The 19,612-nt window shown below is 41.0% G+C and overlaps 1 protein-coding gene across 5 annotated transcripts in view; it reads left to right on the top strand.

Annotated features, from left to right (window-relative positions):
* tenm1 (teneurin transmembrane protein 1) overlaps positions 1-19,612 on the top strand; it is a 704,577-nt gene that overhangs the window by 637,670 nt on the left and 47,295 nt on the right. For all 5 annotated transcript variants that reach the window (XM_080187425.1, XM_080187422.1, XM_080187424.1 and 2 more), the window contains one exon: positions 13,509-13,681. In XM_080187425.1, the coding sequence (XP_080043551.1) occupies positions 13,509-13,681 (173 nt within the window). The remainder of the gene's footprint in view (positions 1-13,508; positions 13,682-19,612) is intronic.

Genomic DNA, 19,612 nt, shown 5'->3' with positions numbered 1-19,612 from the left:
CCTGCACAAGGACTGTCAATCATCTGCTAATACTCAAGGTTATCAGTCTGCCAGTGCTTAGTGCTTGTTCCTTCACAGCCTTCACAGTCTCAATAACTAAAATAAAACCTTATCCTCATAGTCAGCTCAGACTTTTCCTCTGTCACTAGCCTCTTTAACCATGAATGCAAAAACATGTCCAAAATTGTTGGTTATGTTTTTCAATTCTAATACCATATAAACAAGTCATCTGATTGGTGCATGCAAATAGACAATTCAGATCATGACATTTAAAAATTTCTCATTAAGGGAGTGATTTGTTACATTATAAATGAGGTACAATGTTCTTGATTGAAGTAATCCTGGATCCACTTTGTAAGCTCAGAATGAGTTGATTGAGGAGCAAAGGTTCTTGGTAAACAGATTATTGCAAATAAGACTAAAAGCTCTTAAAAAGAAACAATTAGGCCAATGTAATGACATAAATTCAAGTAGAGTTATGTGCTGTTTAATTGACAGATAACTTAAAATCAAAACAAACAAATCCTTCTGCTTTTATCTCACCTCCTAATACAATTGTTGGAAAAACAATCACCTGCAAAAATCATCAGACAATAAGAATGCAATAGCTCATAAAAAGAAGTCTTACTGTTGGGCTGTATGAGTGAGAAATGCTCCAATTCCTTCTGAAGCTTCAATATGCCTCAATAAAACACCATTGATGTATCCTAACAATCCAGCGCATGGCAAAAAATAGATCCAACACGGACGCCTATTTTTCATGAATTGATTATCAATCAGACGCAGGACAATAATCAAATAATTAAGTGTCACATTGACAGCACACCGCAAGTGGTTTGTGAGGGAGCTAATACACAATGTAAATGATTCAGGACAAGATATAGGATTGAAATGATAAAAGTAGGAGATGGTTGGACACACAAAGGGAAAATAGGAGTCAACATGGAGGGTTTCAGTTTACATTACACTGAGTAAAATATCTCAGATCCTGAGCAGGTGAGTTGAATATAATGGAGACAAAATGAAAAAGAGCCTCCTTTAGCATTGTGCATGCACACAGCCATTTTGGACATTCTACTTTGGCTAACTTCATGTCTGATGGCAAGTAAAATTATGTTCAGCTGAAACAAAAGCCATAAAGGTGGGTGCTTATGACACAGTGAGCAGGCATGTTGCTCTTTCAGAAGTGACTAAGCAGAGCTGTTTCTCATTTAGGGTGTGGAGATGCCAGCATTGGACTGGGGTGGGTACAGTAAGAAGTCTCACAACATCAGGTTGAAGTCCAACAGGTTTATTTGGTAGCATGAGCTTTCAGAGTGCTGCCCCTTCATCAGGTGAGTGGAGATTTGGGTTTATAGTTAATGTAGTTACCGTTTCCTTACACTCTCAGATTTGCAAATCTGATTGGCATGCAGATAGTTGCAAAATCTAGAGAGCATCCGATCAGTTCCAATTTCCGTGTCTATATATGCCTTGTTTGTGAACCCAACTCTCCACTCAGCTGATGAAGGAGCAGCACTCTGAAAGCTCATGCTACCAAATAAACCTGTTGGACTTTAACTTGGTGTTGTGAGACTTCTCGTTTAGGGGCTTGTGAGTGAATTTGTTTCTCATTTACAAATGCACAACCAATCTCTCCCTTTTCATGCATGCACAAAAAGGTTTATTTTATGTTTCTGTCACATGGCCAATTCTCATCTGGGCCTCCTGTAATCAGGAACATTTCCACAAGAAGTCGCATTTAAAATTAAAAGTTTCAGTCTTTTATTTTATTAGTTTCAAAGTAGACTTACATTAACACCGCAATGAAGTTACTGTGAAAATCTGTTTGGGTACACTGAGGGAGAATTTAGCATGGCCATTGTACCGAACCAGCACATCTCTCAGAACCGGAGCACCCAGAGGAAACTCACACAAGCACGGGGAGAACATGCAAACTCTGCACAGGCAATGACCTAAGGCAGGAATCAAACCTGGATCCCTGGTGCCCATGTGGTTTCATACTGGATTGGGTACAAAGTGGCAACCTTACTGAGCTATATGTTAGTGATTTTACCTCTTAGTTTTGGAGACTGAAGAAATATGATTGAAATGATTTTCCATTAAATCCAAAATCTTTACTGCGTACATTAAAAAAAACTCAATTAAATCATAGTTACTTCTCAGCAGTCAATCTCAGATGAGGCTTGGTCACTTTGGATTGATCATTGACCAAGATTGTTCTGCTTGGTTCACCAGAACTCTTCCTGTCAATAGATACTTTCAGTCTTCTTTCTGGAAACCTGTTCTTTAACTTGTATCTTCTGTCCTTCATGAGTACTCCTGTATGGGACTATTTCAGGGAGTGATGTACAGGATATAGTTTTCAAACATGTTCATACTCCTTTCTCCCTGATTGCAGGTCTCCTTGTTGGGTGCATGATTGGCAGTAGGTTGATTTCCAAGTTGTCTTCCATTGGTTCAGTCATATAAGGACTTCTTGTCCTGATTGCTTATCTGTTTGGTTTCAATCAGCTTGTGCCAATTTCAACCAATTTGCTGTGTTCAATTCAGCAGTCCTACTGCAAATAACAAGTATCAATATATTTAGCAAGTATTGCATCCATCCGGTTTCCACATAACAAACACTGCTAACTACAGTTAAGACAGTAACTATTTTCTTACACTCTCAAATTTGCAAATCTAATTGGCATCCAGATAGTTGTGAAACCTAGAGAGCACCTGATCAGTTCCAGTTTCTGATACTGTTGGTGAGCTGCCCAGGCCTGGGATCCATACATGTCCAGTCACTAATAGTAGCAGTCTGGGCCAGTCTGTGCTCCACCTTTGGCTGTTGAGTTCTGATGGAGTTATGCTTTCAGTTCTTGGGGGTGAGACCTTTTGTCAATCCCTATTAATGCAGATGTGCCTGAAGTCATTAGCCGTTTGGTAAACGCAATCTTTCTGCAGACCCAATCAGCCTGAAGGATCAACCTTTGATTTTGACCTTTCTTCAGGCTCTAACCAAAAACAAAACAAGAAGCCCCAACTCTTTTATCTAACATGGGAATTGGCAACAATTCATATTGTGGAAGCATTTTGTCTGCACTGCAATTTCTACCTCCAACAACTAAAAATAAACTCTTAGTAAAGTCTGAAAATAAATTATCTAGAATATTAAAGAATGAATTTGTACCGGCCATGTGTGCTATAACCATTTTGCCATTAATTTTAATGTTTTGTTTCCAGTCTATTTCCATTTCATCTGCTAATTAGCATGTGATTTACATTAACCTTGTTCCTTCGTTATTATATTGCTGTAATAAAATAACTAAAAACCTGACACCACAGTTACCCATATCCATTATCTTAGATCCTCTGGTATAAAAGATGGGACTGTTTTTCAATGGTCACAACAGTCTAGCCACTTTACACTATGAAAGGTTGAAATAAATCTTTACACGATGAAAGGTTGAAATAAATCTTATTGTGCAACAGCAAATACTCTATTTTGCTTGAAGCAATGTGCCTTTCAAAAATTCTTCCAGATTATTTCTGTATCGTATTTGTAAGTACAGTGGTGTAGTGCACCCTCTACTGGCTTGTTAATATTTCTGTGAAGATGGTTTGAACTTACTGGCTTGATTCAGTTGCAAAGTGACAGTGTTTGCAGCTCAAAAGATTTCCTGAAGTTAATTTTTGAACTTTCACAATGGTTATTTGATTCTGACACCAGCCAGAGAGAACCAAAGCATCCAGTGACAGTATTATCTTGATTTAGTTTATTATTATTGGCACATGTATTAGTATACAGTGAAAAGTAGTGTTTCTTGCGCACATTACAGACAAAGAATACCATTTATAGAGTACATGGGGGAGAAGGAAAGGAGAAGGTGCAGAATGTAGTGTTACAGTCATAGCTACGATATAGAGAAAGATCAACTTAATATAAGGTAGGTCCATTCAGAAGTCTGATGGCAGCAGAGTAGAAACTGTTCTTGAGTAGTTTGGTATATGGCCTTAGGCTTTTGTATGTTTTTTCCCAATGGGAGAAGATGGAAGAGAGTATGTCTGGGGTACGTGGGGTCCTTGATTATGCTGGTTGCTTTTCCAAGGAGCGGGAAGTAGATGGAGTCATTGGATGGGATGCTGGTTTGCTTGTTGGACTGGGCTATGTTCACAACCCTTTGTAGTTTCTTGTGGTCTTGGTCAGAGCAGGAGTCATACCAAGCTGTGATACACCTGGAAAACATGCTTTCTATGATGCATCTGTAAAAAATTGGTGAAAGTCATTGCTTCAAGCAAGCTAAGTAACTAATTACATTAAAGAATTCTCACAAATAAAAAAGCAGGAAGGAATTCTTTAAGAATTTTACAGAGAGTGAAATAAAAACTGGGGTATATTACGGTAGAAGCTGAAATTCCAAAAACTTTTTAAAACATTTGCAATCTATGGAATATTTTTATCATGGAAAAAATTCTACAATCCACAAATATAAGATTAGCTTGTCAGAGACAGAAAAATTGTTCAGCAGCAATCAGAATTTAGTGCACCATTCAGAATGCAGTGGCTCCAAGGTGCAACTTTTGACAAGATTTTTTGCAGGGAAACTCATGGCATAAAAAGTTGACTTTCATATCAATTCAGTGTTTTCTAAGATTTCATACTATGAAGACTTAAAAGTTGTATCCATGTGAAGGAACGGGATATCATTGACAGCAACTTCTGGATCGTCCCATCTTAACTACACATATGTAGACACCAGAAGCTGTCGTCATTTTTGCAGAGTAATGACAGCAAAGACTGATAGTTTTGAGTTCACTACAGCCTCAAATTTTGGGTGTTTTTGTTCATTACTGCTCGTTGACTAACTTAAAAAATGATTCTTGCTTTAAAGGCAAGTTCACTTGTTATGCGCCTCACATTATTTTCTTATCCATTAGCGTCTATGGACAGGAAAATGAGCAAATTGTGTAATGAGCAGCTGATCCACAATCATCTGCTTTATACTATCATCAGACGTTAAAGTTGACTTAGAGTTAGCAATGGGTAAAAAATTAAGGTATATTAAAATACAATCTGTATTTCATTGACACTGATGTGGATAGGATACAGAAAACCAAGAGTAAAGGCAACTGCTCATTGTTTTGGGTTGGAAGGATAAGGGTTGTGATGTTCCCCCAAGGATCTATAATGGGATCTTTTATTTCTCATTTGAAATATTTCCTCTTAGCAGTCAGAAGGGGAAAATGGTGACCAAAAATACCTTTTAAAAAGAATTCAAAGCTGACTGACTGGCTGAGCTTCTCTTTTGTTGTTGGTGGGCTCTGTTAATTGGCCATTTATAAGTCATTGGCGTCTGCTCACTGATGATTTCCTCACTTTTCATTTGTCTGTACCATAGATCTTATGATTGATCACTTTCTTTTTGAGCCAGTTGCCAAGATTTGATGCTATTGCTGAATGAAGGGATTGTGAGGCAGCAAATGCAGATAGGCAAGAAATATGCACAGATGTACCCATTTTACAACATAGACGGGCTAAAAGTTTCTAAATTAATGTCCTCATTATTAGCACTAAAACTTGTTCAAACTTACCCATGGCATCAGGATTTGCAAAACCTCTTGATTATGCAAATATATTAAGGTATATTTTAATAATACTTCAGCAGAGTAATTCAAACTGATTTCTCAAGAGGTATACTTGATTGTTGTTGATTGAGAACACTTGAGAATGATGGCAGTCTGATGGTGCATTGCAATAAATCACAGGCAGTGAGGAAACACAGAAACAAGATGTACTGCAAAGTCCTTAGACAGCACTTTCCAAACTCACAAGCACAACCATCTAGGACACTTACTTGGATGTTCCCCTAAAGTCACTTACTGTCCGATCTTGCCTGGCTGGGTCAAAACCCTGGAGTTCCCTCCCTAACAGCACTCTAGGAATACCTACATCTCGGGTTCAAGAAGGCAGATCCCCACCACCTTCTCAAGGGCAGCTAGAGATGGGCAATAATTGCTGCCTGGCCACCGATGCCCACATCCTATAAATGAATTTGGAATCAAAGAATCCCTGCAGTGCAGAAGGAGGCCATTCAGCCCATCGAGCCTGCACTGACAATAATCTCACCCAGGCCCTATCCACGTAACCCCATGTATTTCCCCTGCTAATCCCCTGAAATTAAGGGGTAATTTACTATGGCCAATCAACCTAACCTGCACACCTTTGGACTGTGGGAGGCAACCGGAGCACCCAGAGGAGAAGGTGCAAATTCCACAGACAGTCATCAGAGGCTGGAATAGAACGTGGGTTCTTGGTATTGTGAGGCAGCAGTGCTAACCACTGTGCCACCATACCACCATTTAATAAAACATAGGAACAATGTTCAAAAAATAAGGCTTGACAAATGTGGACCTGTAATCTTAAAATCCTCTTTCCCATTCCAGCAAATAAAAATAGTGAGCCTTGGGTCTGCGATTTTACCAAATTAGGAGAAAGCCAGAGCATTATCAGGCTTTCAGTTTTACAAACAATCACAGCTTTATAGATTTGGCACCTTTATGTTTGTGTACAATTCACAGAGACTAGAGGTAAAAGAAAGGATGGGAACTTTAGCTTTCTTTTCAAAAAGACAAAACTGATGTGTACTTATATACACATACACTGTCTCAAATCCAGTTGCCAAAAGCTGGAGTTATCCAAAAACTTCTACTAAGTTCTATGCATCATTTTAGTTGAGTAAATTTAATGAAATATAACTTACCTTGGCAATTCAGCTATCAGGCCTTGGTCCCAAGGTTGTTGTATTTGAGGTATTGCATGTGTGGCACTTTTCATGACGGCTAGTCATCTCAAAATGCTTTACAACCATATATGTTCCTTATATGTACCATCAGCTCTGATGAAGGGTCATCTCGACTTGAAACATTGGTTCTATTCTCTCCCCGCAGATGCTATCAGACCTGCTGAGATTTTCTGTTTTTGTCTTAGATTCCAACATTTGCAGTATTTTGCTTTTATCTTATGTACCTCAGGCTGCTGAATTTTCACTGCTGAGTCTGGTAGCTTGAATTGGGGAAATTTCTTAATTCTGCTGACTCACCTTGGCTTAAAGGGTCCCAAATCACATGATTTAAGTTTTTGGGAAGGGGCAAGGAGAAGGGGATAGAAGCGAGTATTGGGGATGGAGTTCGACCAGCCAACCCTGGTGTCAATTCTTGGGTGGCCGGGTGCCAAGGTGGACTGGTTAAAAGGCCCACCTTCGTTCTCTGTGACCTTGTCTCAATTGTATAAAACTAATTAGGACCTCTACCCTTCTCCATTCACACCACCTCACCCCTATACACACTCCCATTGCACCTCATACTCACCATATCAACGCAATGCCAGCTCATGCCTCCCAACCATTCCCCATGGTCCTTCATACTCTCTGTGCCAAATCAATGCCAACACATGTCCTTTCCATGCCTATTCACTCAGTATGCACAATGTATATAACCAAACAGCTATTTGGTAATAATACAATTGTAGACCGGCTGAATAAAAAAAAGATCATTCAGAAACAGTCTTTGAAAATAATTACTCTTCGTACAATGCTATGGAAATGTCAATCAAACATACCATAAAGTAAGTACCGGTAACAGACTTCAAATACTTCTTAATCTTGTCATAATAAACTTTGAGACATTACAAAGATGATCACCATAAGAACCTATTATATTGATTTAAAGATGTTAATCAAAAAAAGTCAATGATTCACTTCAGTTGTTGAAACTGATTCACTGCTGCATCAATGCTCTTATTGGTCTGGACTCTCAGCCAAACATGCCTAATGAGGACAGGTGGAAAGCCAGATGTCTGACCATCTGCCAGCTGGACTCAGTCACCTCCTAAGACACTCACACCATAAATACCAATGTCCCAATCAATTCACTCCATATTACCTTAACCAACAGCTAAGTCCACTGAGTACAAGGTTTGGTTTAACATTTTATGTTCCATTTGTGGTTTGCTTTTTGTTTCAGGCAGTATCCCTTTAAGGGGTTGTCCCTTTAATTTGCCCCTCAGTTAATTTGACTTAGTTTAACTGGTTATTTGATTTACCCATAATTGGAATACAAGTAAGGCCCTTGAGGTCATGGAAATGGGGAATCAATGCAAACTTGCCAGCTTCACTCATATCCCAAGAAAGAACATTTAGAAATGTTATCAAAGCTACAATTTTAGCTTTGGAAAGTTTCTGCCTCCAATATTGTACTATCTCCTGCAATGCAAATCATTGCGTCCATCATTTTGCCATTCAGAGTGGCACAAGATTCAGGAGAAACCACAGAGGCCTCAGTGTCTACAGTAAATATAACTGAGCTCTGCACATATTGGCCACGAAGTTGCAAACACAGCAATATATGTGCTTGGAGTGACTAGCTGCTTGAACCAAGTTCCCCAAAGCACACAGAGGTGAATGCCCAATTTTGCATTGTCAGCTAATTTGAATAATAGGAATCAATCCCAGCAGAGTTTTAGCTTTGCACCAACAGCTATCAAAATGAAAAAATAAAACAAAAGTAATACGCACACTCAAAGAGGCTGCAAAATTATTTTGGCATTTATAATGCGTAAAATGGATTTCGATAGAACATAGAACACTACAGCACAAACAGGCCCTTCGGCCCACGAGTTGCGCCGATCACATCAACACCTACCAATCTATAGACCTATCTATAACCTCTAATCCCATTAAACCCCATATACTCATCCAGAAGTCTTTTAAAAGACCCCAGCGAGTTCGCCTCCACCACCACTGACGGCAGCCGATCCCATTCACTCACCACCCTCTGAGTGAAAAACTTACCCCTAACATCACTTCTGTACTTGCCTCCCCGCACCTTAAATCTGTGTCCTCTCGTAGCGACCATTTCAACCCGGGGAAATAGCCTCCGAGAATCCACCCTATCTATTCCTCTCAACATTTTATAAACATGGATGAAATAAAACCAGTTTGAAGAACCGATGGCCAAGGGATGGAGTTGAGACGAATCGTAGAAAATCAGAGTACAAGTAGACCCTTCAGCCCTTTCAGCTTGTTCTGCCGTTCAATCTGATCATGGATGATCCTCTGGGAATTTCCACCCCCCCGCCGGCTCGCATGCTGGAAGCGGGTCGTTATTGGCCGGCAGCTTTCCCAGCAGTGCAGTTGGGAAGCCATGGAAAACATCATTGACTTTGGTAGGACCAGAAGATCCTGCCACCAGCCAATAGCGAGCTGCCTCCACTCCTGGAAAATTCACCACAAGAGGGCTGGAAAATCCAGGGCTCTAAATTGGATCTCATTTGATGGATTCCAAAATGGATGTGCATTAGATGCAGTGCGTGTGAAGAAAAAAGGTACATCAGGACATTTTCCACAGAGAACAAAAACGTATTTTCCAATCTGAAATACAACCGCAATTTCCCTCAGTTCCACCTTCAATGTTCTGCACTTAAGAATCCAAGAAAGAAATATTCTTACTCCAGAAAGCTGTCCTTCAGACCCAGGGAGAATGGTGACCGCTATGCTGCTTGCCAACAAGGTCACAGTCATTTTGCTTGTTGTCTCTGTTGATAAATGAAACCACCTGTAGTCACTTTGGAAAATCACGTGGCATAAGAATCTTAAACTGGGAAATTATGCCTGAAGTAACACATTCTTGGCTGGCCTCCCATTCCCTGTACTCTGGAAACTTGAGATCACCCAAAGCTCTGCTATCTGTATCTTTACTCACACCAAGTTCTGCTCACCTATCATCCCTGTGCTCACTGACCTACACTGGTGCCCAGACACACAACACCTGGATTTTCAAATTTAGGCCTTTATTTTCAAATTCCTCCACGTCACTCCTGTAACCTGCCCCAGCTCACAGCTTCCCAGATAGCTGTGCCCTACTAATTTTGACCTCTGCAACAACCCTGATTTAGTCACTATTCTAGTTGCCTCATGCCAAAATTTTGAAATTCCTTTCCTAACCTTCTCTGACTCTTTATTTGCCTTTTCCTGCTTTAAGCTCCTAAGAGCCTACCTCTTTGATAAAACTTTTAATCAACCGCCCAACATCACCTTATGCGGTTTGGTGTCAAATTCTACCATCCCTGTGATGTACATTGGGATGTTTTATTACATTAAAGATGGTATATAAATGCAAGTTATTGTTGAAACAAGGGGTAGCATTGAATGGAGGTGACAGGGGTTTCTAACAAGAACCCCTCACCACCACTTTTTGGGAAGGGGAGGAGAATGCAGTGACAATCGGGTCTAACTGGGCAGTGGCAGGTCTTACCTGGGGCCAAGGAATCAGGGGAAGATATCCCACTCACTCAGAGCTGCCAGCCATTCAGAGACCGGTAGCTCTTCATTGCTTGACAGCATCACCAGACAGTAGTTGCTGCTGGTATTACAACCACCTGAGGCCAAGGATAGTCAATGAGCATAGGCACTGGTGAGTGATGGTGGGAGGGGAGATCATGGGGAAAGGCTGAGTGGGAGCAGAAAAGAGTAGCGTTGCTATATGCCCTACAATCAGGCACTGAGCATGTTTGAACAAGGGACTCTCCCCAGCTATTGAGTTTGTTTTTTGGGCTTCCCACGTGGTGAGTCCCCTGCCCACCACTGAGTGAATTCCAGCAGCAGCATGATGAAGCCCCATCATTGGGTATTAGTTAAGCACGTAGGCCCTCAATGGATGGCAGCAGTTCAGAGGGCCGTCATTGCATATTTCCACCATGGACCTAATCAGGGCAATGACAATACGGCAGCAGGGCCCTCACCCTCCCACCGGTTTAAGTGGCGCCTGCTGCCGAATTCACCATGGAAGTGGCATGAAATGTCTTTCTTGTTACTGCAGGTTGATGTGTCAGGGATGGCATAGCTATGTGTCTGCCTTGCTCAGTGACAGCACTCTTGCCTTTGAGTCAGAGTGTTTATTTGCCTTTAAAGTCAGATAACGCTAATTGCATTTTTGATAAGTAAGTTAAAAGAAATGTATGAAGTCTGCCAGAAAACTGCAAGATTCAGTTTATATTCTACATTGCACAGAGTGTTGGAGAGTCATTCAGGTAAGTACATCCAAAAAGCAGGTGGAAAATTATCCCATTTTCCAACCCGTTGGACACTTAGTTTTGTTTTGGGAGAATCCAGCCATGGTGTTTTTTGTAATTTCATCTACCACAATTACAAAAAAAACAACGTATGTTTATGTAGCACCCTCAAAGTAATGAAACATCACAAAGAGTTTCATAGGAGCATAAACAAAAGTATAATACCAAATCACATTAGGAGTTGTTGGGTTGAATTTTACAGAGTAAGCATTGACTAATGGTCCATCCTGTGACACTAACACGCTATGGGCAACAGAAACAAAGAAAGGATGGGATTTGCACCTCTCACTGCAAGGAAGCCCCTCCCTCAGGAGCTGCCGGCCTATCTGATTGGTGAGCAGCTCTTGCAGTCCCTGCAGCACTGAGCTCAGCAGTGAGCCCTGGGCAAAGACCCCAGTTGATCCCAGACTCAGGTATGACAGAGGTATTGGGTTCAGAAAGTTTGAGCACTTTAGGGAGAGGTTCAGAGAGGGGCTAGGGCTGTGAGTTTTGCAATGCAGATGGAAAGGTAGGAAGACAGAGGTATTATCTTTGGGGTTGCCCCCAATGTGCAAAGGATCCAAGCCCAAAGATGATACTGCCTACTGCCACTCCTGCAACACCATGTGCTGTGCCTCCCCCTTCCACCACCCTCGGCCTTTTAAAAATGTTTTTTTGAAAAATGGCCTTCCTGCTCATGCCAATCATATTATGGCGTGGGCTGCATGGTATTGGAGTCAATTACTTAAAAATGTTGAGCAAATTGCCAATTTCAGCACTTGCCCACCCCCTGTATTATTTGATTTTTGATTTGATTTATTATTGTCACATGTATTAGCATACAGTGAGAAGTATTTTCTTGCATGCTATTCATAGAGAAGGAAAGGAGCGAGTGCAGAATATAGCGTTACAGTCATAGCTAGGGTGTAGAGAAAGATCAACTTAGGGCAAGGTAGGTCCAATCAAAATTTATTATGGGGGATAGTCTGGAGGTGAACAAAAAGGTGATGGCCTCACGACTCACTGTAATTTGCATGTCCCCCCATTCCTGGTGGGGAAACATAAAATCCAATCCATCAGGTCAGGCGACCAAAAGTTTGGTCAGAGAGGTGAGTTTTAAAAAGTGTCTTGATAGGAGAAAACTCTGGTGGAGAGATGTAGGCAGGTAATTCCAGAGCGTGGAGCAAAGACAACTGAAGGAATGGCCACCAAAGGTGGAGGAATTAAAATTAGGGATTCACAGAGGACCAGAATTAGAACAACACGGATATCTTGGAGGTTTGTGGGGCTGGAGGAGATTACGGAGAGTGGGGGAAGGCCATTGAAGGATTGAGATTTTAATGATCAAAGCATTTCCAAAATGAGAGCCAATGTGAGTGAGTAAAAGCAAAAAGGTGAATAATAAAATTTAATGCGAGTGGGTTGCAGAGATTTGTTGAGTTCATTTTAAAGTTAAAGTTTATTAATCACAAAATAAGGCTTATATTAACACTGCAATGAAGTTTATGTGAAATTTCTCTTGTCGCCACAGCCTAATGCCTGTTCAAGTCACTGCACCTAACATTTTATGGATTTTTTAATTTTTATGTCGAGAGGGAGGCTGGAGAGGTAGAGCACAGAAATAGTCAAACCTTGAGGTAACAAATGAATGAATGAATGAAGGCTTCAACTGCAGATAAACTGAATAAGGGGTGAAGATGGGCAAAATTACAGACTTGGTGGTAGACTTTTTTGGTGAAGGAGTGAATATGTGGTCAGAAAAACATCTCAAGTTCAAGCACAACACCAAAGCTACAAAAAAACCTAATCCAGATAGTTACCAAGGAATAAGAGGAAGTTGATGACAAAAGCGCAGGACCGAAGACTATGGGCAGGATGTTACAGCCTCACTCATTCCGAAAATGTAAAATCCTGCCCGAGATCAACAGACCTTCCCATTTTCTGCCCTTCACCCATGGTGAGAAGGGTGATAAAATTCCAGCGAATTGCTTCACTCTTCCCTATAATTAATTTGAAGAATTTCCTCTTCATCTTGTACAGAATATTAGACAAGTAGTCTGACAAAACAGAGACAGTGGAAGGGTCAAGAGTGGTGATTGTGAAGTCAAGCTGAATGGATATATGGGCCGGAATTTTACTGCCTCGCCTGTCCTGGAATTGGGATGGGTGAGGCTTGCAGAACAGAATTGTCCATTGGCCTTGGATGGGATTTTACAGGCCTTGCCCGAGCAAGGTCATAAAATACTAGCCATAGAATCTGATGTATATGTGGATTTATCTTAATCGAAGAGAAAATTAAATATTTGATCCCTCCTTCCCTGTAGGAGAACATGCTGTCACAGACCTTTGTATGGCATTAACAAGATGTCATGATTTCTATTTTATTTCTTTACAACTTTTATGTTTTTTCACTCAGGTATGACAGTGATGGTCACGTGACAAATGTGACTTTTCCTACTGGCCAAGTCAGCAGCTTCTATCGTGATGTGGACAAATCGGTGCTAGTGGAGGCAAATCTATCCAACAGAGAGAACTTTGCTATCACGGTCAACTTCTCAGCTACAAATGCTGTGTACATATACAGGCAAGGTAAACCAGGCATTATTCACTGAACATGTTGGTCTAAAATATTACAAACTGCTTTCCATTTGTCATGATTTGAGTTACAGATCTCACTGATCCTGTGATATTCTCACCGCTGGGGTTGAATCTTCCTCTGGACTCAGGAAACCCCCGCCTGCACGCTTTCAGAGCTTGCAAACTGAACAGCTGGTCCATGTGTGACTTCACAGACCATTTTGTGTTTTCACGCAATGATCGGATTCCGTTTGCAAGCTGTACTGGACTGTGTGAGGAATGTGGATGTGGAGGCATTGCTTAAATGCTCCCCAAGCCTCACTCTCTCAACCCCCTCCATATCAACCCATGTCCTCTTAGATCACTCAGGTCAACTCTCTGCTCTCATGAATCCACCGTCAGATCACCCTTGCCACTTCTATGCTCTCATGTCTCCTCCATGCCGTGTAAATCATACTTTTCTCCATGCCACCTTTATACCCCCATGTCTTATCCATGCCTCCTCAGATTAACCATGCCACCTTTAGGCCCTTGAATGCACTATATATAGTCCTCAGATTCTATGCAATATTAATGCAAAATATTTTACATTCCTTGAGGGAGGAAGTGGAAAGTAGACCTTTCACAATATGGTAAAACTCTCCCAAACATTTATAGTGAAAAGAAAATGCATTCTATTTACATGAAAACAACTTTTACCCTTTTAGTTTGTGTCAATAAACAAGAAAAGGCATCAAAGGGACAATCTGTTATTACAAGTTCTTGAAACTGCCATTTATTCTCAGGTAAACAGGAAATCTATTATGCGGAAACATATTAGCACATGAAACTCAGCCTAGCATTGATAATGGCCACAGTTACCCAATTAGATCGCTCTCTGGTCAGGAAAGACCAAAAAGTTCTGCATGTTGTATTTTGATCAAATGGTTGAAGAAGCAATTGATTTGATATGCATTTGGATCAATTGGCACAAAGTTTTTGGTTGTAAAAAATTTATAAGTAATTAAGTAGACAGCCAAATATTGCTTTAGCGATATATACTTGAGTTTTACAAAATAATTACCATTTGCAAAAGCATGGTAGCTGTGTTAATAATGCAACGTAATTGCTTGTCAATGCATTTACGCATTGTCAGTTCACATCCTGGAATTTTAAGGGCAGAAGCAAAGTTTATGAAATGTGTTTAACCTGCACAGTCACTGTTCAAACTTCCTTTGTTCTAATATCTGAAATCAACTCAACAATTTTTCCTGTACTTTGCAGTGAAAAGTTGAAACGTTGTGAAAGATCTTTTATAATGATCATGTTTCCAATGGTAACATGAATACACAACTCAGGGCCTGAACTTTAATGCAGAAAATAGGTAGAGTTACACAAATAATAGATCTTGTTTTCAAATTTGTGCAAGAATCATTTTTCTATTATCAAACCATGACCTCAACCTAAGCAGAGACTTTATGCTTCACATTGGTAAAAGCCAACTTTATTGATCCAGGGATGTGATTTAGCATCCAGTGTTCATGTCGATAGGGCAAAAATGTTGCCTTTTTCCCTGCAATTCATGCAGTAATTAACTTCTTTAATGCCTCCCAGTGGAAGTTGCCTGACCCTGAGCAGCAACAATTCAAAGGAATCGGTTTGTTGTTTGAATTCTGTGTTCCATTGTAACAGGTACTTTAAATAGCCGCCACCTCCTTCTCAATAAACCCGGAGATTAACTGTCATGTCATAAATCAGAAGTGAAATAGAATTCTGGCATTCTTCTCAATCATTCAACCACTTTAGCTGCAGATAGCAATAACAGAAGTACACTGCAGAGATCATCTGTCAGTCAACCAATTTACAATCTACCTGTCAATCAGGCGTTTTAAAATTTACATTTAAATTGTCCCAAAATAAGGTTAACAGTGAACCAAAGGGAAGCGGGTTAAAGTGGCAATTCTGTTAAGTGTTGCTTAAGTTTCAAATGTATGTAAAAGAATATGATTTTAGTGCATTCTTATTGTGCTTATAGCCTCGTCTGCAATAAAATTAGCACAGATTTTATAGCAACTTGATAAAGATTTTACTAAACTTTTCTGATGATTTCTCTGATTTATATTTTCCCATACGTTCACCCCTTTATAATAAACCATCAAAACGCTGGCTGGCTGGGATTTTCTGTTTTGCAGAATCCCAGCACATGTTTGGTGTGTTGCAATTTCTACCCACTCCACCAGCTCACCCCTCGACCCTAGCTGACTCATCGAGGAGCCTTCTGGGGTGGATGGGGGTGGACGGGGTGGTGGTGGTGCAGGACAGGTTGCACAAATTGCAGTAACAGCCCTCTGAAATCATCCAGTCAATGGCAAAAGCTACAATGGTGCTTTTAATGCTCCTTACCATCATAGGAATCTTAAGCATTGATCTTAAGCATTGTCCTTCCTAGCATCCAGTGTTATATAGAAACAAGAGTCGGCCATTTGACCCTTTGAACTTTTTCCACCATTCACTATGATCATGGCTGATTATCAAAATCAATATTCTGATCCCCCTTCCCCCCCATTTCCCTTAATCCCTTTAGCCCCAAGAACTATATCTAATTTCTTCTTGAAATCACACAAGTGTTGTTAGGGTACAAATGATAGGATGTGCATTCTGTAACGCACTAGTATGAATGTCCTTTTTGCAGGCATGTTTTAGCATTCCTGATCACTATTGCCAACAGATCCTGAAAGAGGTGATGGAGCATCAAGAACCATGCCCTATCTACATATGCTTGAGTTACACAAGTAAACCCTTTTCACCAGTGAACGTTATTGACTGATTTCTAACCTCACTGTTACAGACTATGTCCCTGTTAATACTCTCTTCCAACAGAAGTTTTGTGAAATTGCCTGCAGTACTGAATTGTTTTCACATTTAGAATGCTTGAAATAGAAAATGACCAAAATGTTATCTGTTATATACATTTTTTTAAAATATTTAATGTGATGAGGTAAACTGGCAAGACCATCCCAAATTGCCCTTGAACTGAATGACTTGCTGGGATATTTCAGAGAGCAGTTCAGAGTCAACCACGTTACTGTGGGTCTGTAGTCACGTGTGGGCCAGACTAGCTAAGGATAGCAGATTTCCTTTCCATTGGACAAATGAAACTGACAGAGGTAACTGTGAGAATGAATACATTCAGGACAATTTCTTGGAATAAAATGTTTGAACTAAGCCAAGAACAAGCTATTTTAAACATAACAATAAGTAATGAGGAAAGCTTAATTGCAGATCTCATTATAAAGAGTGTTCTGGGCAAGGGTGATTATAACATAATAAATTTCACATTGTTTGATGGTAAGAAACATGGATCTGAAAGTAAAGTCTTAAACTTAAAAAAAAATAATTTCAATGGTATGAAACTAGAGCTGAACTGCTATGTACTGGAAAATATGTTAAAAAGTAAGATGCTAGAGAAGCAGTGGCAAATACTTAGGAGATATTTTATGACATTCAACAATGATACATTCCATTGGGAAAAAAAGACTGAGAAGGGGCACCAACCATTGTTAACCAAAAAATTTAAGGATGGTATTAATTTGAAAGAAAAGATGAGCAATGCATAAAGATGAACGGTGGGTCAGAAGAGGAGATTCTTTTTTTAAAAAAGCAACAAAGGATGACAAGAAAAATAAAATGATGTGAAATTAGAATATGAGAGTAAACAGACAACAAATATGAAAAGAGACAGTAAGAGCTTCTATAAGTATACAAAAAGGAAGAGGATAGCTCAAGTAGCTAGCAAGAGCAGGAATAGCAGAACAGACCAGATGAACCTGGATGGAGAGATGGTTTAGGAGCGAGGGATTTGGATTTTGATTATTGAGGCATTGGGAAAATGGAACAGGTTGTACCCCAGGAGGACTGGGACCAATATCTTTGTAGGGGTGTCACGAGTGCTGCTGGGGAGAGTTTATACCAGAGTGGCAGGGGAATGGGAGCCTGTGTGGGGAGACATAGAGAATGGTAAAAAGAGGAAGCAAAGGTAGGATTAAAAGACAAAAGTGGAATGTGGAGAAAACAAGAACCAGCAGTAAAGAGGGCCGTATTACAAAAAGAAGTGCGGTAATGTTGAAAAGACAAGTTTAAAATAAAGGCTGGAAATAGAATATCAAAGGGATTTCAATAGTAAGGACAGAGAAAAAGGGAAAGCAGATGGGGTAGCTTTATTTGTTAAGGATGAAATCAATCAATTGGAAAGAGGATATTGGATCAGAAGATCCAGATATGAAGTCAGTCTGAGTGGAACTAAGAAACAAGAAGGACACCCTGGCACTGCCAGCCTGGCACCCTGGCAGTGCCCACAGGGGGATACGCTGCATGGGATCAGCATCAGACGGATCAGAATCAGCCAAGTGGCGATGAGATTGGGGTAGGGATCAGCATTGGCTGGGGTGGTGATTAGCTGGGAGGGGTAGGGATCACCTGGGGTGGTGATTAAGATGGTGGAGATCAGCATTAGCTGGATTAGCATTTTCTGGGAGGCAGTCAGGGGGATGGAGATCAGTCAGGGCAGCGATCGGTAGAGTGGGGATCAGTATCATCAGAGGGAGCGATTTGGGGGTGGAGACGATGTCCTGGACAGCGATCAGAGGAGTGGTGACCAATGTGCGGGGTGGTCATCACTGTGGGGTGGGGGGAAAGAAATGTCCTGGTGGACAGTGATCGGGGGGCAAGTGCACTGGGAGATCTGGGCACTTGCATTATTGGCTCAGCAGTTGGCTTCCTGGTGAAAATAGGCTCCACCCATTGCCCCTGCTGGCAAGGATCACATCTGAGCTCTTTCTCTAAGTGTTGTACAATTGCATCTGGGAGCTCACCCAAAAAATGGGTGAGATTCTCTTCCGTTTTCACACTTGGTCAACAATTTGAATCTTTTTGGTAAGATCACCCCCATAATGTGTGTGTGCGTGTGTGTGTGTGTGTGTGCACATGTGTGAAATAATTCAGATTCCCCCTGACAGTTATACAATTTATTTTAACACTGGGAGTAGAATTAGAGAGTAACACCAGGCTTCATCCTTTCCTCTCACCTCCCTCCAGTTGATGTATGATATCTGGAAGATGAGTGTGGCAACTCAATGTCAAAGACGCTCACTTGTGTCCTCCCCTTAAGCCCACCTTGCAGCAGGTTTGTTCCCAACTAACATGTTTCAGAATATCAAGACCCCAAAAAGTTGTGGAGCTGCTGTTCATTCTGAAACACTTGCTATCAGCTTCAGGGATGAAGGGAAGGGGGGGAGGTGGAATACTTCCAAGGAGCACAGCTGATAAAGGGCAACCAACTCACGACTCCAAACCTCTAATCTCCTCGGTGAATGGCCATGGCTGACAGGGGATCCAGACTTTCTATGATGCCAAAGCAATGATCTCTACTTTCCAAGACGGTGGAAACAAGTGGAAAATTGTCCTCTTGAGGCTTCTTACACATGGTTCTCATCAACCTGATCAAAGACCAATGTCTCCATGTGCATATGATTGGGAGGAACAACCATCTCTGGTCCTCCAGAATCTCTTTGACCTGGAAGGGGTAGGGTGAGGATGCCACATTTAGATGGAGGTTTGGTCAAAGCTTTGGCACTTGCCTGCTGGCTTTGAGAGGGCAGAAAACCTGTAAAAGACATGCTCATTCACTATTGCTTTTATTGGCCCCACATCCACTGAGGTGCCTATGAATTAGGCTGCAGGCAACCCTGCCTTGGTAATGGCTTTCGTCCAGATGAGGAGAAGGAGGCCCATCACAGATTGCTACAGGGCCAGGAAGAGCAGGGCCTCAGCAGCAGGAGGCAGCAGGGCCTTTATAATGTTAAGAGACTGATGACTACTGCAATGGAGAGCACTGGCCAGACAATTGGTATACCTCAAGTGGTGCAGTTACCTAGAGATCAGTGAAAGACAGTGCTGTAGGAGCCC

Source organism: Carcharhinus amblyrhynchos, chromosome 4 (genome assembly GCF_965287045.1).
Source record: "Carcharhinus amblyrhynchos chromosome 4, sCarAmb.v2.hapA, whole genome shotgun sequence".
NCBI classification, from domain to species: Eukaryota; Metazoa; Chordata; class Chondrichthyes; order Carcharhiniformes; family Carcharhinidae; genus Carcharhinus; species Carcharhinus amblyrhynchos.
Note: the sequence above shows the minus strand (reverse complement) of the source record. Positions and strands in the feature narration are given on the sequence as shown.